The sequence below is a fragment of the Balaenoptera physalus genome, assembly GCF_965194825.1.
Source record: "Balaenoptera physalus genome assembly, chromosome: 8".
Classification (NCBI taxonomy): Eukaryota; Metazoa; Chordata; class Mammalia; order Artiodactyla; family Balaenopteridae; genus Balaenoptera; species Balaenoptera physalus.
The window spans coordinates 95531270-95554095 of NC_138887.1; the positions used below are offsets into that span (position 1 = coordinate 95531270).

Below are 22826 nucleotides of genomic sequence, written 5' to 3' on the forward strand. Positions count from 1 at the left end.
CCCAGGATCTTGGGGTCCCCCAACCCGAGAGTGGCCGCGGTGGAACTTGGCTCGGATGTCCCGTGGGGCCCGCTCACCCGCTCGTCCGCGGTCGCCTCACCCAGGGTGACTATCACCTCTCGGACTCGGGCCGCCGAGGAGGCCCTCGGGTCGTCGGCTCTCGGCGCCCGGAGCGGTCAATCCTTCCCCCACCTGGAAATGCGCGCTCTGGTTGCCAAGGAAATCGCCGCCTCGCCCCGGCGGTGCCCCCTACCCATCTCCCCTTCGTCCCGCCTGTCGCCTCCTGGCTCCGCATTTCCTTGAGCGCCCCCCGAAGACGTACAAAAGTGAGGCAGGAGAGCAAATTTAAACGCGTTCCCCACGCCTCTCCTGCGACCGTCGAGGCGCTCGGAGAGCCGGCGAGGCCGCCCCGGGGTGGGGGTGGGGAGGGGACCCTGCGCCCGCGGTGCGGATCCGCGGTGGATTCTCCGCAGCGGCCAGGCCCGGCGGGAGCTCGAGGCCGAGGGAGGGGCCGAGACGCACCCCCGAGGCAGGAGGGGCTGCGGGGACCCCTGCGGCCCACTCCCCCCAGCCTCTCTCCCCGGATGTGGCCCCGCTGCAGCAGGGTGGCTGGGCTGGGCTGGGAGCTTGTCTGGCAGCTTCTACTGAGCAGCTAATAGTATAACAACCCGGCTTTGATAAATCTGAACTAATTACCCCTCTTAATTAAAGTCTTTAGCAGTTGTTTCACTGTTTTGGCAAGAAAACAGGAGAGACTTGCAGTTAGAAAACACCAGAGCCCGAGCTCACAGCGGAGATGCTGATTAACACTTGAAGCATTTCAAGGACCTGGCACCCGCCACGGTTTGGTTTTCATCCATTTTTCCTCCTTGAATGGAAGTATATTCGTCTATAAACATATACACACACATAAAAACATGCAGGCTCCCTTTGCCAGCTATGTACAAGTCAGTGTGTGCCTTCAGGATGCGAACAGTAAGACCCCCGTCTACATGATATCATTGTAACGTGTGTGTGGGGACGTAGATTACACACAGCTCCTATAGATATGTTGTTCCCACTTAACTTTGCACTGCAAATATATCAGATGGTCCAGGACAAAGACGTGCTTCTGTTAGAAAGCTCCACATCTTCTGTCTCTGAACTTATCGAATTTCATTACTTTACCAAAGTTGTAACTATTTGGAGAGACTATTATTTGCTCTTGGTGAATTTTTCAGATGAAACATTGGGTGATACTAACCCAGGGTTGAACTTTTTAAAAAGGAAGAAAGAAGGCTGAGGGGGTCAGAATCAGTGATCCCTAGCTGAATTATATGAACAGAGCCCTGAAGGTTGTTGATTAAATAAGCATGTTCCAAGGATTTATTTCCAACAGTCAATGAATCAATTTTCACGTGCAAGAATCAAAACCAAAATTCAAATTTATCCATAATGAACCATCCTTATCTAATGTGTATGTGTTTGTATGTGAGTGTGTGCTGATGAATGTGGAATGTGCCTTAACAGGCACACATATCTATGCGTGTATATATAACATACACACAGAATTGGGGTTTTTTGTTTTTGTTTTTTTTAACCTCAGGGGAAGAGGAAATGGTAATAAACAATCGGCAGGCATCTTGAGACCACAGAATCAACACAATGGAAATATATACAATAATAAAATTAAAATGGTGCAGCATTCCCGGGTAGGATAATACAGATCTCAATAAATACAGCAGATATTTGTTTTTAAAAAACAAAACAAAACAAACACGATCTCTCCACCCGAGATGAAAAGTCTTTGCAAATTAAAAAAAAAATCAGAAAACAAACTCCCAAAATTTCTCATAATTGTTAGTGCCTACATAGAATATAATACACAAAACCATTTAGCAGGTGCATGCAAGAGGCGAAAGGCCGGGGAATGCAGAGGCTTCTGGTTGGCGCTAATGTGTAAGGACCAACATGCCCTGGGTTCTACAGGTGAGCTTGGGTAGAGAGGTCCAGCTCTATTCCGCCGCTGTCTCAGTAGTGGGGACCCCGGCTGGGGCTAGGAAGGGACTTCGGCCTTGATCACTGGTGGCCCGGGGGGAACCCAGGCTGCAGGGGCCCAGGGGGCGGCAGCGGCGGCAGCGGCGCGGGCGACGGCTGCTGCAGAGGGGGGGACGGGTCCGCTCCCGGCTCCACAGCAGAGGTGCGGGGCAGCCCCAGGCCGCTGTCGTGCAGCTTGCGGACGTGCTTCTTGAGGTCAAAGTTCCTGCAGAAGCCCTTGCCGCACGTGGGGCAGGTGAAGGGCTTCTTGTCATTGTGGGTGTGCATGTGGAAGGTGAGGTTGTAAATCTGGTGGAAAGCTTTGTTGCAGATATTGCACTTGAACTGCTTCTCCCCGCTGTGGGTCAACTTGTGGTTTTTGTAATTCCCTGAAACAGACAAATGACAGGGACGTGGATCTGAAAAGAGAGGTTGGAACGGGAGGAGCAGACGATTGAAGGACAACGAGTCGAGAGAATAGGGGCCACAGCTCGGAGGGCCGGTGCAGTTCTATGCTGCCCCCCTGCACTTCACTCCCCAAATTTATTTTTAAACATCAACAGTGAGGTCGTTCCCTCCACGTTTTAATACAACAGTTATTAATCCAATTCTATAAAAACGAGAACAAGCGGTTAAAGAGAAATGCCCCCTCTGTATATGAGCCATACCTTTCTCTAGTACTCATCGCACTTGAGGGTAGGAGGTTGGAATGGCAACACATGCGCTGGTAACTAGCTGCACTTAACAAATCGTTTTCTGAACTACCCCCCAAAGTTGAGGGCTTTCGGTAAGACTACTGTGAAAGACAACACCTCCTGGGTTCTATACCTTTTTGATGAAATCCTTTGCCACAGAATTCACACACAAATGGTTTGTAGCCTGCGTGTATTCGGGTATGCGTGTTTAAAGTAGAACTTCTATTAAATGCTTTGCCACACTGGTTACATTTATGAGGTTTTTCCTAAGCGGAAAGGAGAAAAAGCAGAGAAGTTATTTTGCTATTCAGTGGAGTCTTAAAAACTCAAAAACACTGTAATGCTCTCCCTCATGCTTTTAAGCAGAACAAAGGCAAACAATACCTGGCATTTCCCCCTCTTCCAGATGGCACACTTTAAACAAACCTTACGCTACAGAGTAAGAGTTTATCGGCCATTTAAAAAAAAACAAACCGTTCGGAAATAAACCAGGTGAAATTGAGACAGCCGAACACACCTGGGTGTGAATGATCTTGTGCCTGCACAGGGTGCTGGCTTGCCGGAAGCCCTTTCCACAAACTTTGCAAACGAAGGGTCTGGCTCCTGTGTGCACTGGCATGTGACGGGTTAAGTTATAGTGCGCGTTAAAGACCTTAAACACAAGTACAACAGGTTAGCTCAACAAGCACTTGGAGATCAAACCAGGCAGAGGGAGGGGAGGGAGGTGATAACGTTATAACAAGTGTATACAAATAATTACAAAATAAAATCAAATGTGGAAAGAAGGAAGGGAGGAAGGGAGGAAGGGAGGAAGGAAGGAAGGAAGGAAGGAAGGGAGGGAGGAAGGGAGGAAGGAAGGAAGGGAGGAAGGAAGGAAGGAAGGAAGGGAAGAAGGAAGGAAGGAAGGAAGGAAGGAAGGAAGGAAGGAAGGAAGGGAAGAAGGAAGGAAGGAAGGGAAGAAGGAAGGAAGGAAGGAAGGGAAGAAGGAAGGAAGGAAGGAAGGAAGGAAGGAAGGAAGGAAGGAAGGGAAGAAGGAAGGAAGGAAGGAAGGGAAGAAGGAAGGAAGGAAGGAAGGAAGGAAGGAAGGAAGGGAAGAAGGAAGGAAGGAAGGAAGGAAGGAAGGAAGGAAGGAAGGAAGGAAGGGAAGAAGGAAGGAAGGAAGGGAAGAAGGAAGGAAGGAAGGAAGGGAAGAAGGAAGGAAGGAAGGAAGGAAGGAAGGAAGGAAGGAAGGGAAGAAGGAAGGAAGGAAGGAAGGGAAGAAGGAAGGAAGGAAGGAAGGAAGGAAGGAAGGAAGGGAAGAAGGAAGGAAGGAAGGAAGGAAGGAAGGAAGGAAGGAAGGAAGGAAGGAAGGGAAGAAGGAAGGAAGGAAGGGAAGAAGGAAGGAAGGAAGGAAGGGAAGAAGGAAGGAAGGAAGGAAGGAAGGAAGGAAGGAAGGAAGGAAGGAAGGCAGGCAGGCCACCCCCCACCCCTTACACAGTACTTGCCTTTCCACACACTTCGCAAGTGAAAACTTTGGGCTTGGTATGAGGAGCGCCTCGGCTGAAGTCAGAGGTTTTGAACGCTATTTTTTCCGACAGGAGCTGGGCGCTTTCTTTCATGTAATGCTGCAGCTGAGCCTGGGACAAGTCTTTGAAAGCTACTCCCGAGGGGTACTTCTCCACCGCCGGGACCACCAGTTTATTCCTTTCGGCTAAATACGTTTTTGGCTGCGGGTGCAAAGGGGAACTGAGGAAGTAGGAGGCCACCGGGTGGATGTTAACGCCGGCCGCCGGGTGGCACAGGCCGTCGCCTCGATTCAGGTAGCACAGGGCTCCCATGGCGTGGAAGGAAGAATGGTTGACCACCCGCGGCCTTACCAGCTTGTACTGTTGCAGCGGGAGCGCGTCGCGGGCCAGGTCGCCCTTGAGACTCAGCGCGCAGTTGAGCAGGTCGCTGCAGCTGAACGCGGGCGCCGCGGGCGCTTCCGCAGGCGCAGCCGGAGCCTCCAGACTCGCCTTCCGCGGCTCCGAGCCCGTCATTCCCGCCTTGGGGCTCGTGTCGTACGCCACGGGCACGAAGGGGATCATGCAGGGGATCGACGAGTTAAGATGCAGAGAGTGCTTGGGGTCCCCCTTGGGCACGGCTCCCTGCAGGAAGTGGGGGACGGGCAGGGCTTTGGGCTCGGGGGTGCGTGCCATGATTCTTTCGATGGAGAAAGCCAAGGGTTTGGAGGTGTTCATCATGCTGCCCCGGGCCGGAGCGGTCGCTAACATTTTGGCAGTCGCGTCGTGGCAGCTACTGTCCATGTCTGAGTCTCCAGCGTCCGTCAGCCGGGGCCGGGCTGCGCCGTCGTTGCCTTGTTCCCTGCTTGTCACAGACCTGCGGAGAGGGGGACGGGCACCATCACCACCGGCAGCCTCCTCCTCCTCCTCCCCAGAATCACCAGCCGAACCTGCCTGCCCAGCCCAATGGACTCCTGCCAGCCCATCGCAGAGTTCTTGGCGCACCAATGACTCGGGGACAATCACTACTTATTTCTATCAATAGAAAGTGTTGTGTCAATAACGCAGCCAAGATCTCGCCAATCGTTAACTTCCAAGAGGAGAAGGTAAACTAGATAATTGCTCAATTCGCTTCCAACACTCAACAGGAAAACTTTTTTTTTTTTTTTCCTCTGCAGTCAGTGACTACTTTTCATTGGTGAGTGAGGTTCCCCCGCCCAGAAGAGGCGGGGGCGCTCGCCGAGGCGCGGCGGACCGTCGCCTCCGCGCACACACTCGCCGGTGGACACTTCGCTACCCTCCGCGCCCCCCCCCCTTTGCTTTTTCCTGTCTTTTAAACTCTCAATCTGCTTAACCGGGCTTTAGAGGCCAAGCAAATCTGAGATCAATTTTCTCGTTTAGCTCTAAATGACATCATCTAAAATCATTGTACAAGGGCTAAATAAGGAAACAGACTCGAATTCAGGGGGCAAACACCAGGCTATATTTATCAAACGCCAGGCTCTAGAAAGCCGCGGCCAGGAAGCCTCCGGCAGGAGAAATCCGAGCCTTCCCGGCATGGTTCCGCCGGGCCCGAGGTGGGCCCGGGTCGGAGCCCCGCTGCCTCCTCCGCAGTCCTCTTTCTTCCTCTAGGGCCTGGGGCTGAGGGCTCCTGGAATCCCGGAGTCTCCGTGGCCTGAACCGAGTCTGGACCATTTGGAAGACGCCAGCAGGTAACTGGCCTCCCCGCAAAGCCCCTGAGAATTAAAGGCCTTGGGAGGCTTGTTTTGTGTTTGTGGTTTTGTAAGCGCGATGCCGTGACCTAAGCTTGGGAAAGACACGCTCCATCCACAAAGTTGAGGAGGAATTGCAAGGAATAAGCGGGTGTCACACCAGAAGAAACCTCGGCTAGGACTAGACACCCTCCCCCACACCCACCAAACACACACGCGCGCTTTTTGGCGTTTCCATTGAGAGCCCGGAAAGAGAGTCTTTCTTTCAGTACTTGCGCTCAGCTAGAGCTCTCTCGGAGCATTTAAAATCCTGAATGTTGGGCAGAGAAGGGAAGCAACCTACTGATTCCCTCCCCCATCCTCCCCACTGCTGGTGTCCGCACGCCTCCTCAAAGCCGCGCGGGCGGCAGCCAGGGTGTGTGCGCGCTCGGGGGCGACGAGCACCGCGAGCTGCCTGCACGCCTGTCGCGGCCTCAGCCGCGCTTTCGCCTCCCAGAGAGCGCGCGGAGACTAGGACCCGCAACGCCCCCCATCAAGGCGCCCTCCGGGTCTGGCGCCTGGGCCAAAACTCCCGGGGAGGAGCTGTAGAGAGAAAGGAATGTTCCCGGAAGGCTCCGGTGGCAGCGACTCCGGCAGCGCGGGTTCGCATAGCTTAGGCGGGCGCCGCCCGGAGCGCGCCGCGAGCAGCAGCGCGCACCGTCCTCGCCGCTCCGCTTGGCAAGCCTGCAATCGTGCGGAGCTTAGCCCTGGGGCCAGGTGTGCTAGCGCCGGGCGTGCCCTAGCCGCTACACCGGGAGGACGCGGTAGCCGGGAGACCGCGCCAGGAGGCAGAGGACGAGCATAGAGATGCCAGCTCCGGGCCTTGCGGCCTGCCCGCCCCTATGAATGGCCGCCCGCAGCAGCCCAGGGTGCCATCTACCTGGTGAGTTACCCCGAGTGGGTGCTTGTAGAACGGGTGGTGACGCGCGCCAGACATCGGGCCAAGCGGGTGTGGGCGTCCTCTTCCAGCAGGAGCGGTGGAAACGGTCGGCAGTGGGAGGCTGGATGCAAGCGGACTAGAAACCCTGGGATTGTTGAGCCGCTGACCAAATTACACACCAGATGCAAAGCTGGACCCCAAACGGAGGAAATCGACCTCAAAATAGTCCCTCTTCCCTACCCCATTGCCCAGCACAGGCCAGGGACCACTCTCTCTGGCTTTTCTTGGGGGGGTCTGCCCCGCCCCCGCCCGGCGGGCCAAGAAGGGTGGAAACCGAGAGAGTCTGGGCTGGGAGCGCGCCCGATGCCCAACCGCGAAGCAGAGCAGCCGGATGGGTGGCGAGGAAACCCAATTGCTGGGGAAATGGGGGAGGAGGCGCGAGTCCGCTTGGAAGTTGAAGGCAACCAAAGGGCCAGGTGGGGGAAAGGTCCGGTTGCGACCGGCCTTAGCAACCAAGCCTGCAAGTGCCTGGTTTCAGGTCTCGAGGTGGCGTCGGGCTTGGAGGACAGATGCAGCGGTAGAGAAGTGCAGAATGAGGCGAGCGCAGAGCGCGGGGCCCGGGTCCAGGAAGAGGCGCCACACCCCCAGCGGCGCTTTGGGGCGGTTTGAGGCCCAGGCGCAGTCGCCCAGGGGGCTCCCAGGCTGGAAATTTTCTTTCCGTTTGCTGCTGGGGCCGCAGAACCTGTCTCCTCTTCTCCCCTGCTCAGACAAAGAGCGCCGGACAGCTTTGCTAGGGGAAAGTGGGGGCGGGTCCCGTCACAGATGGGTCGCGGTTAAGACTTTAATTGCTGCCTTTTGGGGGCGGATCAGGTTTCCTTTCCTACCTGCCGCTTCCCAGCATCGAAGAATCCCCCTCCTGCTGCCCTCCTCCGAGGCAGGGCCAGGTTTAAAGGAAAAAGCAAAGAAGCACGAAACTGCCCGACTCTGGAAAGCTTTGCAGCGCCCAGCTGACATGTACAACTCACCCGCTTCCGGAGCGTTACCTGCCTTCTTGACTGCCACCAGTTTGTTTTACGTTCGTCGCGTGTCCCTCCCTCCTCTTCCCCTCCCCCACTTCCTCCTCCTTAACGGCAAAAGAGCCTTGGTTTGACCTCGGTAAATTCCTCCTTCGTTGGACAGTGAACTAAAAAGGAAAATTATTGGCTAAGGGGTATACGTGTTTTGTATGGCTAATATTTCAGTAGTTTGCTTTCCACTGGTCTTTTTGGGATTTGCCTTTTTGACAAGTGTTGTTTGAAAGTATAGTGTCATTTGAGTAACACAAATATCGCAAAGTAGCAATTATACCCTTCCTTTACTAGTGCCGAGCTTCCTAATCCTAAAGACTGAAGAGGTTCTTTATAAATCCAGGTCTTGTTATTCCAACATTTGTTGATGAGTGTTTTCCATTTAAAACCTAACCTATATGTTAATTTTTAAAAATCTCTATTAAGTAAGGATTGTCTTAAACAAAATGCACAATGTATTCAGCAAAGTCTTCCATTTTATTAACAAATCTATCCAGTACTTTGGGTTTTTTCCAAATACATTTGAGAAATAACAACAAAAATACCACCAATGAAAGCAGAGCTTATCTGACAAATTTAGAAGCTTCTAAAACAGTTCAACACTTTAAAATTATTTATTAAAAGAATGCACAGGAGACTTGTTTGTTTTGTTAATTGCAAAATAGGAACTCAGTTATAGTTTCTTTGGATTTTCTTGGAGAATCCTATAATCCCCCCTTTTTCTCATCAGAGCTGATGATTAAGTTCCCTCCCCTTCCCAGCCTTGGAAAGCCAGTATTCATTTGCTCTACTACTTTAAATCCTTGGGGAAGGTGAGTTTTAATGTTTGGTTTATCCTGCATGAGATGTCCTAAGGGAAGCAGAAAAACCTTTGGTACAAAGAGACCAGGAAACAAACTCTGAGTTAAGACTTTCTGAGAAAATAAGAAAGAAGTTCTACTCCGCTAAAGTAATTTAAAGTTCTCTTTTTCCTGGGGAACCTGATTTTGATCTCAATGCTTCCTAAACTATGTTCTTGATATTTTTCAAGAATTTGCATAATTTTCACATGCTTTTGATTTACATCCCTGTCATAAGGAAATGAAGTTTCTGGTCATGATTATTGCAGTCTGCAATAAAAGACAATATAATAGAACCATCAATTGCCAAATAATCCACAGTTTTTAATCTCTTCTCTTTAATGTCATCAAATACTGTTGACTATTTTAAAAATAAAAAATGGACTGGGAATTATTCAGCCTTCTGCCAAGTGCACTAATTCATCCCTGGTCACGCTTTTAAGGTTTTCAGGCCTTTCCAACAACATCTACCACCCCGGCCTCTTTTTCAAAAGCAACAATCCAGCTTTCCTTTTGCTTCTTATTAACTACTGCAAGTTAAAAAAAGGGAGAGAAGATTATTATTATGATGACCCCCCTTTCCCAGGCATTCAGATTCATCCACACTTTTTCCTATTTAATAAATAGCACCAAGGGCAACGTACCTTCCTTCTAGAGGAGGAAAAACATTCCTAAATTCTTCTACAGTTTTGCTCGGTCTTTATCTCCGACTGGTCTTTTGTTATTTCTTGTGTGTGATGGAGGCGGGTGATGGACTAGGACACAAATAGGAAGGGTCTGCAAGGTTCAAGGAAAGAGTCTTGTTGAGTTCCTCTGATTAATTACTGAATACACAGTGAGAACTAACTTTCCAGTACATTAACAAATACATGGGCCACAAGTTCATATTTAAGGCTACTGCTTTTGCTTTTAGTTAGTTAGCAAATAAAGAATTCTTGCTAATTTCATATAGCGCGTGAAAGGCAGTAAGTATCACAGGCTAGGACTATAGGAGGCATCAGTTAACTCGCAGAGCCCTCTTTTCTTTGGGGGTAGGAGAGGTGGGAATATGGCTTGTTTATCTCTAGGTCTTTGTTGTTACTATTTCTTTCATACTAGGATTTCCCTTAAACCTAGTGAAATTATTCTCCTCAAAACAGCATTTGCATATTAAGTCAGTTTGTGAAAGTAAATGAAGAGCCCCAAAGGTGAGAGCTGGTAATGAGCTGGCAGGCATTACAGACTCCGATCACCTGCCCTGGGTTTGTTTCTGCCCCTCCACTAATGCTGGGCTTTTTCTCACCCGTTCCCACAGGCCTGTGAGATGTTTTCCCTCCAGACTGCCAGGCTCCGACTCAGGGCTGGATTTGACGGGAAAAGAAGTCTATAAACAAGCAACCCAATTTCTCCAAGTTATTCGAGGAGCTGCCCAGAAGTCAAGCGACAAAACCCAGCAAAGTTTTGCTTGCAATTTACAACGGTGTTATTGGAACCCGGGAAGTAGACAATTAGAAGAGGGTGCCCCAGTATGCTCTCTTGCCCTGCACTGATAGCTCGTCATGCAATTGGCCGATAAGCATTTTGCCGCAGTCCCCAGATAGTTTTTTCAAAGTCATTTTGTGGTCAAAATAAAAGCTATATTTAACACAGCGCTGCTCTTTCCTTGATACTACCCACGAGATTTAGAGCGGTTTTAATGTTATTTTCAAATTTTCTTATCTCTCACACGAAATAAAAGTCGACAGTGGCCATTCAAATAACACAGAGCAAAGAATGAGCTTAGAGAAATGGAGAAGCAATCGAGGTAAATCAAAATCTTGGGGCGAGAAATCTCTGACAGCCGTTTATAAATTCAGTTACCTCCCGGACCCCGGCCGTCGCAGCGCCCCGCGCCGACCCTCTGCCTCGGCCGCCTGGGCCTCCATCACAGCGGCGGCCTCGGCGCCCCCTGCCCTGGCCTCCGAGGGAGACTGCGTCCGGCCGTCGGCGTGGGAGCTGGGGCGCCCTCCTCACTCCCGAAGCGCTGGCCCGCGCTGAGCCAGGTGACAGAAGCCCGAAGGGAAACCGAAAAGCTGACCCACTCTCCCCGGCCGGGCTCTCTACTCATTGGCTCTTGCTCCCGAGTCCCAAACAGGAAAAATGACGTTGGCAAGGCCTAGGGCGACCTGGCTCCGTGCGGTGGCCTTGGAGGGGACCGGGGGGCGATGGGTCCTGGCGCCTGGAGGGGACTGGGACCTGGGGCGCCCCTCGGCTAGCCCGACCTTCCCTTCCCGCCCGCCGCGCGGTGCGGTGCGCGTCCAGCTGGGCTCCGGGCCCCGGCGAGGCCTCCGGGGTGCCGGGTCCGCCAGCATCGCGCGGTCGCCGACCCAGTCCCTCTGACCTCGGGCCTCGGGGACCGCCACCGACCCCGCGGGCTCCGCGGCCCCTTCGGGGCTCGATCGCGCTCCTCCCCCTCCACGCGCACCCCCGCGGCTCCCTCTCCCGCCCCTCCCCTAGGCCGCGAGAATGGGGGGAGTCTGCAAAATCTCCAAAGAGTTTCGGGAGGGGGCAGGGGCTGCCGGATCGGGTTTAAAGACCCAGTAACAGATGGCAGAGAACTTCTGTTTGAAAAGTTTTTGAACAGAACACTCGCTAATAGACTTGCTTTGACGACTCAGAGCGTCACTGAAGGGTCATTTAATCTAGATGTCAGGTGAAAGAAAACAGGCCTGACGCGGTGGCACGCCCAAGAAGGAACTAGAGCATCTTTTTGACTAGTGTTGCGTGTCATTTTGAGGTTCCCAGCAAACACTTTCTTAAGCCAATTTTAAATGGGGGCGAAGGGGGTGCAGCCCCGTGTTCTCCCCAAACCTGTCACGTCCATTCCCGTACCGTATGTTCGTGCACACTCCTCACCCCCCAACCCCGCGAATCCTCTCAGAGCCGTTTCGCTTGTCCTTACAATTAGTTGGTGTCTTCTGAAGGTCCTGGGGAATGAGAGAGAGTTTTCTAACTAGATTCTCCTGTTTTAAGACATTTTCCTTCTACCTTCGCCTCTCGGCCCATCCTCCAATTTGTCCTTTTATTCGGGTTCCTGAGCTCTCCCTGTCAATCCCTTTTTCCCCCCTTCAAAGGAGGAGATGGGACGGCTGTCCCCAGAGCACAATGCCCCCGCGGCCACCTCCAGCAGGCCTCCCCAGTCCCGAAGGGGGGGAATCGCTCAGCCACTGGCCGGCCCCTTTTTCTCAGGGGGACTGGACGCTCTTCTGCGATTCCCCCCCCGCCTCCCTCCCTAAGGCCTCTCTCGGACCAGATCCTACAGGCGTTGACCCTGTTTCAAGAGTTGAGCTGTAACATCCACGCCGAGGAGATCCCAAGATGAGGCTTGATCGTCGTTAAGGAATCTGACTTTTACAGTGTTAGGTTAAATCATTGCCTTCTTTGTTTGAAGTAATTGGGAAGTCATTTTTGTTTTTCTCTTCCCACCGTCTCCTCTTTAAGTTCAGTTGATTCTTTGAATTTCACCAGCAGTGGGTCTGCTGCCCTCAGAGTTTCCCATCAGTCTCACAGAGGAAGAGAGTGCTGGAAACACCGCGAAGCTAAGCGGCCCGAGTCCGTGTGAACGCTGACTACAGGGGAACAGCGTCCGGCGGCCCGCGGTGACCTCCAGGGCCGGCCGCCTGATGTCACGAACGCTGCCCCCGCCGCGGGTCCCGGGGCCCGGGTTGGCGGCTCTGTTTCCCTGCCGACCCGCGGGGTGGAGGGTGGGAAGGAAAGCTGGGTCCGGGGAAAAAAGCGCGAGGAAGAAACGAGGCTGTGAATCATTCAAAGACTGAATGGGGTCGGTTCCAGTTGCAAGTGGAGGAGGGGGGGACCCTCCTCGATCTAACCGTGTGATTCACAGCTTTTCAGAAATTTACATAATACAAGGGCGTGGATGTAAACCTAAAGGACAAAAATATGAATTCGACAGCACATGTTCCATTATTCGCACCATGGGCCTGGATATGTTCCCGGCGTTGGCATAGTAGCTGATTCCCCGAGCTTTTTACTCATGACGGAGAGTAACTGAACTTTCACAACAGTGTTGAGAGGAGAGGCAGAGAGGGAGGAAAAAAAGGGAGAGAGACAGAGAAATTGGCTTTAGTGAATCTGATTTAGATTTCTTACTGACGGCAAAAGAGTTTTAAAAATTGAGCGCATATGCTGTGTTCAAAAGGCAGTGGGCATGATGGTAAAATTGGGGTCCCTCACTTTCCAAAGGATCTGTTCCCCTTTGATTTGGCTAACATGGACCTTTTATTTGAAAAGCAAATTCATTACCCTTTAATATTAATAGGACATTCCAATTCATTATTTCCCTAGATAAGTGAAGGCCACAACATCTACTGAGAGGCCCTGCTGTCAACTGGGCTCCAGCTGGCCAACTCAAATGTAAGATCAAAAAGTAAGACGTGGCAGCTACAAAATACACGTGATTGCTGCTGTCTTGCCTTTCGGACTAGTATTTTTGTTTTGTTTTGTTCCTTCTGCATTTGAACTCAGATACCACTAATAAATTCAAATTCTGGAGCCCTGCTGGAACCATTTTCTTAATGATTCCCTGTGGAACACCGGGCATGGGGAAATCCAAGGGCAAGGTTTGTGGCATCCCAGCGTCCTCTTATTTTAGCGGGAAGGCTGCAGCAGTGCAGGTGCCCTTGGTCTCGTGCTGTGCCTCGGCCAAGTGCATCTGGCATCCGGTCCATCTGCGGGTGAGCAGTGGAGCCTTCCCCTCTTGCTTAGTGGCGGACGTGGTGGTCACTGGAGATCGGAAAGAGGAAACGCCTTTCTTCTCCCATCTCTGCCTTTCTGCATCTTACTGCTATTCCAGCCTCCCTCTTCTCTCCAAAACCTATGTGCAAAATTGGCCATATTCTCTCTCATTCAGTCCAACCCATCAGTAGTTTGCAGTTATTTTAACTTAATTTCTAGAGCTTTTCGTTAAACCTGTATGGGCAGGAACTTAAGAGGAGAAATCATCTACTTTTTCAAGTATGCAGTGAATTCTGCCTTCACTAACCACTCCCCCCCTGCAATTGCTGCCCCATAAAGGGTAAATAATAATCCTCTTTTCTCCTCTTTGTCCCCTTCTATCCTTTTAAAACTTGTTTCTTCAATTATCCATTGAAGTTGAGAACGTTTCCTCAGTTCTAAGAAACTTCTTTTTCATTAAGTACTCCTACCACCGATGTGTCCCAGGAATTTTGAGGGCTGAAATAAATGATGCCAGTTTCCTGTCCTGCTTTAGCCTTCTAGCCAGGGAGTGCCAGCCTGGGGAGGGCCACCCAGCCAGTGGACTCCTTGTTAACCCGAACGGATGGTGGCAGTTCCCCTTTGCCTTGTTTTTCTGTAAAATGGGACTAAATCAAAGCCCACTTCATTCTTGGGAGGCTTTGAGATTGAAAGGAGATTTAAAAATAAAACTACTTTACATGTGAAAAGCTATCCATCACCTTGTTAAAAACTTAAGCTATAAAATTTTCCCAAATATTTTTCAGACAACTGTATTTAAAAACAACGCTTCTGGGCTTCCCTGGTGGCGCAGTGGTTGAGAATCTGCCTGCCAATGCAGGGGACACGGGTTCGAGCCCTGGTCTGGGAAGATCCCACATGCCGCGGAGCAACTGGGCCCGTGAGCCACAACTACTGAGCCTGCGCATCTGGAGCCTGTGCTCCGCAACAAGAGAGGCCGCGATAGTTAGAGGCCCGCGCACCGCAATGAAGAGTGGCCCCCACTTGCCACAACTAGAGAAAGCCCTCGCACAGAAACGAAAGACCCAACACAGCTAAAAATAAATAAATAAATAAATAAATTAAAAAAAAAAAAAAAAAAGCAAGTGTTTAAAAAAAAAAAAAAAAAAAAAAACAAAAAAAAAACAACGCTTCTGCTCAGTGATTTGCTTTCTGGTTATATACATGGAAATGTTAAAATACAGATTAAAAAAATCACATTTGCTAAATTATTTTTCACAACCTTGAGGACTTCCCTTATCCTTGGGGGCCTGCTCTCCCACGTCCAGTCTTGAGTTCCCCAGGGGACAATTTCTTCTGTAGATTTGTGAATTACCCTTTCACAAAAGCTTTTCAAAAATCCCAGTTTGATTAAAGCTTCTCTTTCGAAGCTGTTATTTCTAAAATTAATCAACTTCCTGATAGACTATCATGATTATATGAAAGAACACACCAAGCAATCACCCAATGTAACAGAAAACTGGGCAGTTTGAATGAGTGACAGTGAATGAGCGTCTTCAATATAGCAACTTTGTGGTGTGTTTAAAAAAATTATTACCCAGCTTTGGGGTATGTGTGTAGGTCAGGGACACCTAACAAAAGCCCTCCCCTGACACAATCTGCTGCTATCCTGGCATTTCCATATTTCACTTTCTACGTTTTGAAATCCAGTCCTATTGGGTTCTGACCTTTTACTAATGTAACCCTCTTTAATGAAACTTTTTCTACATCCCTAGCAAAATTTCCTTCCAAGGTTACAATTAGTTTTGCTTCCTTGGCATTTTAAGGAAGTACCCTAAACAACAAACTTCAGCATTTAAAGTTTTCTTTCTGTCAATCACACCCAAGAGAGGTGTTACCAGTTGGGTGTCAGGAAGGAGGCAGTGTTAAAAGGCAAACCAGAATTGACTTAAAGTAGAAAAAGAAATAATTTGACACACCACTTTCAATTTTTGCAAAGGTACATATTATGTGTAGGAGCTCCATAAACAAGCCTGTGCCAGGGGCCAGGAAAGAGTATCTACTCTGCCTGATGGTTCTTGTTTGAAATCAACTCTTCACTTCCTCTCAGACCAGAGAACCACTGATCCTAGGGATGGACCACGTGAAAGGAGATTTCAGACAACTCTAGACTATGCTTATTGGCTGATTTATTTATTTATTAAAAATAAATTTATTTATTTTGGCTGCCTTGGGTCTTCGTTGTTGCGCGCGGGCTTTCTCTAGTTGCGGTTGCGGTGAGCGGGGGCTACTCTTCGTTGCGGTGCGCGGGCTTCTCATTGCAGTGGCTTCTCTTGCTGCCGGAGCACGGGCTCTAGGCACGTGGGCTTCAGAAGTTGTGGCACACGGGCTTCAGTAGTTGTGGCTCGCGGGCTCTAGAGCGCAGGCTCAGTAGTTGTGGCCCACGGGCTTAGTTGCTCCCCGTGTCCCCTGCATTGGCAGGCGGATTCTTAACCACTGCACCACCAGGGAAGCCCTGATTTATTTTTTTTAATCGCACTGCAAATAAGCACACAAATACAGCCACCCGCAGTGTAAAGTTGCAAAGTAGGGGAGATTAAAGGCAACGTGGCATTCCGGAGTGGGAGGGTGGGCGTGGGGCATGAAATCCTGTTTCTTAGGTCTGGAACTCAGGAAGCTGCAAGCAGGCTATCTTAAATGAATGATGGGGATGGGGAACATCTCTCCAGTTGAAAAAAGCAGCTCTAGTCCTGGCACAAAGCAGGGCGCGATATCTTTCCCTTTGGTGAGTGATCAGTTTCTCCCTCCTCAAGGCCACCGCGTGCCTGGCCCCGGCACCACCTGGGCTCGCACCTCCCTCGCCTCGGACATCCTGGCGTGTGACCCTGGGCGCGCCCTCGGCCCCGCGCTGGGTCTCTACGCTATTGGCGTTTCCCTGACGGCTTCGAAGGGCGGTCAGTTCAACACTCCGGAGCACGGAGCGTGCTGGCTGTCGTCCTCAGAGCCTGCCGTTTTTTACTCTGTTGCCACGGCTGAGGTCACCTTGGGGCGCGCCGGGGCGGCCTTCGGTCTCCTCCGCCTCACTCCCGGGGCTGCTTCGCATTTCCCCGTGCCGTGTTGCGCATCTCTGGGCTGAGACGCAGGACGCCATTTAAGGCCTCCTTAAATCTGGGAAAACACTAATGAACACCAGTTTGCCCTTGAAATTCTCTTGAACTCAACCTATTGGGCACAGGCAGAGGCCTGGGATTCCTCGCTTGTGGTCCGACACCCCCTGATCATAACCTTCCGGTTTCGGAGGCCCTGACCGACGAACAATATCCTCATGTGGACCCAAAGACGCGTCTCCAGCCGCCTCCCCTCCTAACTGCAGCTCCAGGGGCTGCTCTCGGAATACTGGCCCTTTTGGGAGACCGTCGACTTGCCCCTCCCGGTCTCCTCTCCTCCCACTAGGCTGGCTGTATAAATAACCCTGAAACTGGACAGTTCTAGCCAGTCCACGGACACGCCAGGGACGGAGCCGAAGATCTGCCGAGATGACTGTGACCCTGTGCCAACCCGGCGAGAACTGGGCGGTGCGAGTGGTGGTGTATGTTGGCAGGGGCAGGCCTCCCACAATTTCTTTCGAATCCACCCCTACATGAAGAAAGAGTCAACAATGGCCACAACTTACACGCATCACCTTCGTTATTGAGCGCCCGCTTCACAGAGAGGTTACCTAACTTGCCCAAGGACGCAGAGCTCGGACGCGGGGAAGACGTGTAGCCGTTGGTCCTCAAACCCAGGCTTTCCTGGCTCTAAGGCCCTGGACCCTTACGGGTTCCCAAGCTGTGTCACGTGCACACGTTTCTGGGTAGATCTTTAAATCGGGGTCTTTTTCAACTTGGGAAACGCATCGAATTCTTGTCTTACTTCCTTTCTCTCGGCTGTACACACTCACAGTCTAGTGCCTCCTTCTCCCTTAAAACGATCACGTACTGCGCCTGGATAAAGGCTGTGGCTGACCGTCACCGTGACTTCTAGAACCCAGGCTCAGAGCTTTGCGCTCACAGCCTGCACTCGCCTCTGGCCCCTTAAAGTATCAAACTTCAGCGTTACAGAGAAGGGCAGTTGAAGGCACATCTGCCCCGCACCTACCAGCCCACACGGCGGGAGGCGGAGAGGGGTGGGGAGGAAGGAAGCCTCGCCCTGGGCTCCCGGGGTTGGGGTGAAGCGCTCCGGAGCCATCGCTGCTGCGGGGTCGCAACTGCTCTTTGCCTCTGGTCTGCTGCCCAGGCCCCTGGGCTTGACACCATCTGCAGCTAAATTCCGGGGCCAAACGAGCCGCCGGCCTTTCCCTCAGGTTCCTGCGGGTCCAGCGATCTGGACTTAAAGGGAAAAGGAGACCCACGCCCACGGCGTCTCCCTGCACAGTACCGGGGAGGGGATGGGGACTCAGTGTAAAGGCGGGATGAGCCCCATCCGCCCGAATCCCCCCAAACGAGGCCCCGGAATTCCGCACAAACCCCGCGGGGCTGCGACGGGTGGAGGGCTGCGGGCGGGGCCGGGGTTGCGGTGAAGGGCGAGCGCGGAGCGCGCGGGGCCCGACTCGGTCGCTCTCCGGCCGCGTAGCTGCCCCGCCAGCGGCGCGTGAACAACTCTCGGGGAACATCGATTTGTCACCTCCCTTTAGGGACCCGGACCGGGAAATTTCCATTTTCTGTGTTGGGAGTAAGAAATGAAAGCGATCGAGCTCTTGCTCTAATTTCTTCCATCTGTCCTTCTATCAAAGGCGTGGCGGGAGGGGCTCGGAAGACCCCGGGCTTTCGCGGGGTGGCTCGGGGCGCGCCCCTCTCGGGAGGCCGCCGCGCGGCAGCGGGGAGGGGTTTCGCGGTCCAGGAATGGCGACGGCGGAGGGGCCGCTTTCCCACCAGGGCACCTTCCCGGAGCTCACGGAACCCCTCACCCACGATCGCCGCGGGACCAGGCCGGCTGTGACCCTGGGGGCGCGGGGGGAGCCCCGAGACACTTTGCATGGGCGCTTACTGCAAAAGTAGCAGGAAATCCTTTCTCCAGAGCGAGGGACAATGAACAAGAACTAAGGGGAATTCAAGTGGAAAAATCCGTGAATAGAAGAACGACCCACAGCTGGAGCTGGGAGGTTTACGTTAAGCTCAGTGTGGTTCTTTCCCTTTACGGGAAAAAGGCATTATTATTATTTTTCTCCAACAAGAGCTTGGAGAAACTTTCCCTCTAGGTGTGTTCTTTAACAAACTCATTCCGGCTGGACATTAGACTGTATTAGTTATTTTCTCCTGCAACATTCACCAAACTGGCCAAAGAATGCTTTTTTTTTTTTTTGTCTTTCCCCTTCCCCAAGACCGTTTAGGAGAGTAGAGCTATTTCTTTGAAGTTAAAAATGATTTTCCTGGGTTTCCCTGGTGGCGCAGTGGTTGAGAATCTGCCTGCCAATGCAGGGGACACGGGTTCGAGCCCTGGTCTGGGAAGATCCCACATGCCGCGGAGCAACTGGGCCCGTGAGCCACAACTGCTGAGCCTGCGCGTCTGGAGCCTGTGCTCCGCAACAAGAGAGGCCGCGACAGTGAGAGGCCCGCGCACCGCGATGAAGAGTGGCCCCCGCTCGCCACAACTAGAGAAAGCCCTCGCACAGAAACGAAGACCCAACACAGCCAAAAATAAATAAATAAATAAATAAATAATAAAAGAATTCCTTTAAAAAAAATGAAAAAAAAATGATTTTCCTTTCAAAAATTGTACATTTGTTAGGTTTTCAATTACATTCTTTTTAAAAAGTTTTTGTTTTGTTTTGTCTTGTTTTAAAGAACACTTGGTGTCCTTTAATAGACAGATATTTGGGCATTCACTCTCACAGCTATACATACCGATGAACAATTATGAAGTCATTTCAAGCAATCTGCAGTTATGTTGAAGAGCATTTCTGGGCAAAAGCCCCAAACTAACTTTTCATTCTTTTTCAGGGTGACTTTATAAATTTCTCTCCATACAGCCCTCTGTGGCTCAAAGGTTAGTCCACACCGTCCTAAAAAAGCTGTGAGCATCTCCACTACCTGCCCTTGATTGCTACTGTCCTCTCCCTGCAAGCCACTGGAGGCTGGAGTGGGGGTGGAAGGTTTTAGAAATCTGGGTGTCCAAGGCAAGCAGCAGAGAATACCCAAATCTGGAGAGAAGCTACAAGAGGCTGACCAGCAAAGAGGGCCAGTGGGCAGGTTAAATAGGTCAGGTCAGCAGGGAGACCCTGCTGGCCCCAAGTACTTTCCCCTGTAACACACACTTTCCCCTTTATTTCCAAATTCTATCAGCTAGATATTTCCTTAAAAAATATATATATATATAGATGGCTAAGGGTTATATATGGCTAATCAGTTATTCATACCTTAGGACAAGATGGGCCAGTTACTCTGAGATAAGCTGTATCAAAGAAATAGACATTCGGTATAAAGGAAAAGAAGGGTGGGTAAGTTCCAAGTAGAGAGCAATTTGAGCTGTGCAGAGCCCGCTTGGGGAGGGTACCATTGGGGATTTGAGGGTAGCCTGACTAGACACCTGAGGGCTTGAGAAAGGATAGTATTGGCATGAGGGTGGAGAAGAAAGGGAAGGACAAGCATTCCAAGACAAACTGCCTTTCAACAATACTGAGCTGGTAGAGTGGGTCTCTAATCCAGGAAAGGAAAAGAAATTTCCATTCATGTTTATCTTGTAGCACAGGGTCTCTTACCCCTAGGACCCAGAATTGAGCCCAAACAATATTATATAATAACTGTGGATTAAATAGGTTTTTGTGGGCTAGTCTAGGTCAGGCACCAGAATAAATTTGGAGGGCCAAGAAGTTGTTTCACTTCCAAAGCTTCAGAACTTATGTTTACACAAATTCAGGGGTACCTTCACTTAGTCTGCATTAACTCACTTCATTTAAAAACTACTTATGAATGAATGCTGGCATATTTTTGAAAAAAATACAAGACTTAAAATTCAAAGATAAATTACAATTTAAAATTGTAGCCAGAAAATACTTTGGGGGAAGAAAAACTGTTAATATGTCAATTGCTAGTTAACATTACTAGCATTTCTAGTATTACTCATTATTAACACTAATTGCTAATGGCTAACTAATAATACACAATCTATGAGTGTGTAGTCAACATCAGCTTTGCTATGGAAATATGCTCTCATATTTAACTAGTTCTTTTAACAAGTGTGAGTGCCTACTAGATGGAAAGTAGTGTTAATATCTTTTACTCATTTGACTGTAAACAAACACAATAAAAACACAGAGTCAAATTGTTGAGATGGTTATAATACTGCAAACATATTTTACTGTATTTAATTTATACAAGTCTAATAAGTACATAAGTGGTTAGGACCAAGTGGACTTTTATTGCCTGCAAGCTGTTACACTTAGTAGTAGGAGAATATGGTATTTTGACGACAGCACACTTACTACCCCACACTTTGGGATTTTTTATACTTGAAGGAAAAAATGTTCAGAATGGAACAAGACACAAGCCCATTGGATAATCTAGTCTATATTTGGGTTTGGCGATCCTTTAAGCCCAGGAAGACCAATTCAGAGTACTAAGAACCAAGGTTAAAGTTTTAACACACATCACAATGATAAATTAACTAGGAAACAAACCTTGCACGTAAATGATAAACTGTCAAGTACACACCATTTTAACAAGGGTACGTACAATAGAGCCGGCACAATGATGAAAAGTGGCTTATTCTCACAATGTTGTATCATGAGAAATACATATTTCACTTCACACAAGCGACATGACTTTGATGTAATTACAGAAAAAAAAGTCGAATCTTCTTTAAAAAAAAAAAAAGTTCATGTTCCAATCACAGTGCCAAAGATCATTTTAGATCAAGCTACACAAAAAAGGCTGATCTTCTTCAAAAAAATACTTGGCATTTTCTCTTTTAACTCTGCTTCAGGTTAACTTTTTAAAATGTAGAGTGAAATACAAGCATTTATATTTGGTCCAAACAATCAATGTCATTACAAGGACAGGTACAAAATAAACAATGTCAAGGTCCTCCTTCCTTCTGCAGAGCTGCATTTTACTAGCCTTCTTCTTCTTCATCACTGTCTTTCATCGTGATGCCCTGAAGTCCTCCTCCTTCCGAAACAGAAGCTGTAGCCTCCTCTACTGTTAAACGTCTGTGCAGGGTGTCATAGGTCTTACTGTTCAGGGTGACTTCCAACACACCCTGCAATCGGAAGTCCCTATAGGTTTTCTGGAGGAAGGAGAGAGAATTTGCTTAGATCCCTTACGGATTATATGTCTGGATGTATTTGTGTATGTCTAAATGTATATAACTCAGTTGGCATTTCAGAAATGACCTTGGACAATTCACTAATGGATTCGGATTGTACCTGCCCAGGCCAGTCACCCTGTTGGTGTAGGTTCTGGGGAGCAAATGAAATGAGAGACTTTTGATAGTGCTATTCAAACTAGAATCACTCTGAATAGATCAAAATGTTGTGACTGTCAGATGACAAATGAGCTTTTTTCCCCCCAAATATTACTAATTGCACAGAATTTACTATTTGAACAACCTGTAACAAAGGTAAAATGATATGTACTTATGTACATTTTCAATATGAAGGAATTCTTAGTTTTTCAATTGAGGAGCCTTTATTTTAGTATTGGAAAATACGTTGCATTTTATAATATGCATTAGGTTTTTGGGGGAGGTGTGCGGAGGGAAGAGGATTAATCCTATTAACACTAAAACAAGTTTGCATTTTCAGCGTTTGTGAATTATAAAGTTTATTTATATGCACACTGGGTAAAAATTTGTGTACACCTAAATGTCTGTATGAATTTTGCCCTTCTGAAATTGCCTTGGAATGTGAAGTGTTAAATTCTGGCGTTAAACTTCCATTGATGGGCTAATAAATCATATTTACTTTTTTTGGTGTGAAACAGTAAATTATTATTTGGTGTATTATGTGTCAAAAATAGAGCAAATATCATGTTATTGTCTATATAGTGATTCTTAAAAACAACAAGAATAACAACAAAACTCTGATTTCTGTGGCTCTTAAGATATGTAACCTATAAAACTTTCCTTATTTTATTTTTCTCCTGAAGTGAGACTTTCTTCACACATGAGTTTTTTGATGACTAAACAAGGCTGGTATTTTATTATTGATTTTTAAAGTTGTAGAAAAAGTCTAGAGTTAGTTCAATGGGGAAACAAAGCACAAATGAAGATAGCTCATTCTGTAGAGGCACTTCTAAGGCCATTAAAATGCTAAACATCTTTAAAGATTTTTTTTTTTTAACTGTCCTATGTTAGATTTAGAATACTAAACAGCCAGATGTCAATGGACTGGCCCAAAGTATCAATACATATCAATGTGCTGCTTTTTTG

At 49.3% G+C, this 22826-nt stretch overlaps 2 protein-coding genes and 1 long non-coding RNA gene across 24 annotated transcripts in view; 1 reads left to right on the forward strand and 2 right to left on the reverse strand.

Annotated features, from left to right (window-relative positions):
- Window positions 1-1140: 1140 nt before the first annotated feature.
- On the reverse strand, window positions 1141-6947 carry FEZF1 (FEZ family zinc finger 1). Of its 3 annotated transcripts, XM_082473702.1 has the most exons (6): window positions 5648-5899; window positions 4568-5069; window positions 4196-4417; window positions 3229-3363; window positions 2845-2977; window positions 1141-2405 (listed from the first exon to the last, which is right to left on the reverse strand). In XM_082473702.1, the coding sequence occupies exons 1-6, from the start codon at window positions 5749-5751 to the stop codon at window positions 2059-2061; spliced, it is 1443 nt and encodes a 480-aa protein (XP_082329828.1). In that variant the 5' UTR covers window positions 5752-5899; the 3' UTR covers window positions 1141-2058. The 3 variants fall into 3 exon arrangements, with proteins under 3 accessions (XP_082329828.1, XP_082329829.1, XP_082329827.1); XM_082473703.1 differs by lacking the exon at window positions 5648-5899 and adding an exon at window positions 6824-6947 and having other exon boundaries at window positions 4196-5069; XM_082473701.1 differs by having other exon boundaries at window positions 4196-5069.
- Window positions 5911-10358, forward strand: LOC309666349. The gene is made up of 2 exons (XR_014267063.1): window positions 5911-6826; window positions 10024-10358. It is a non-coding gene; the product is annotated as an uncharacterized lncRNA (long non-coding RNA).
- Window positions 10359-20720: 10362 nt separating this feature from the next.
- Window positions 20721-22826, reverse strand: part of CADPS2 (calcium dependent secretion activator 2) — a 544167-nt gene continuing 542061 nt past the window's right edge. For all 20 annotated transcript variants that reach the window (XM_082472263.1, XM_082472261.1, XM_082472259.1 and 17 more), the window contains one exon: window positions 20721-21683. In XM_082472263.1, the coding sequence (XP_082328389.1) occupies window positions 21510-21683 (174 nt within the window). In that variant the 3' untranslated portion in view covers window positions 20721-21509. The remainder of the gene's footprint in view (window positions 21684-22826) is intronic.

What these genes read in the sequence shown, in the direction of transcription:
- FEZF1 (XM_082473701.1), bottom strand. Translation starts at nt 5,751, where the DNA reads ATGCCGGGAAGGCTCGGATTTCTCCTGCCGGAGGCTTCCTGGCCGCGG. An exon ending in CTTGCGAAGTGTGTGGAAAG is followed by an intron (nt 3,364 to 4,195) that starts GCAAGTACTGTG and finishes CTTGTGTTTAAG; the next exon opens with GTCTTTAACGCGCACTATAA. An exon ending in ACAAGATCATTCACACCCAG is followed by an intron (nt 2,978 to 3,228) that starts GTGTGTTCGGCT and finishes CTTTCCGCTTAG; the next exon opens with GAAAAACCTCATAAATGTAA.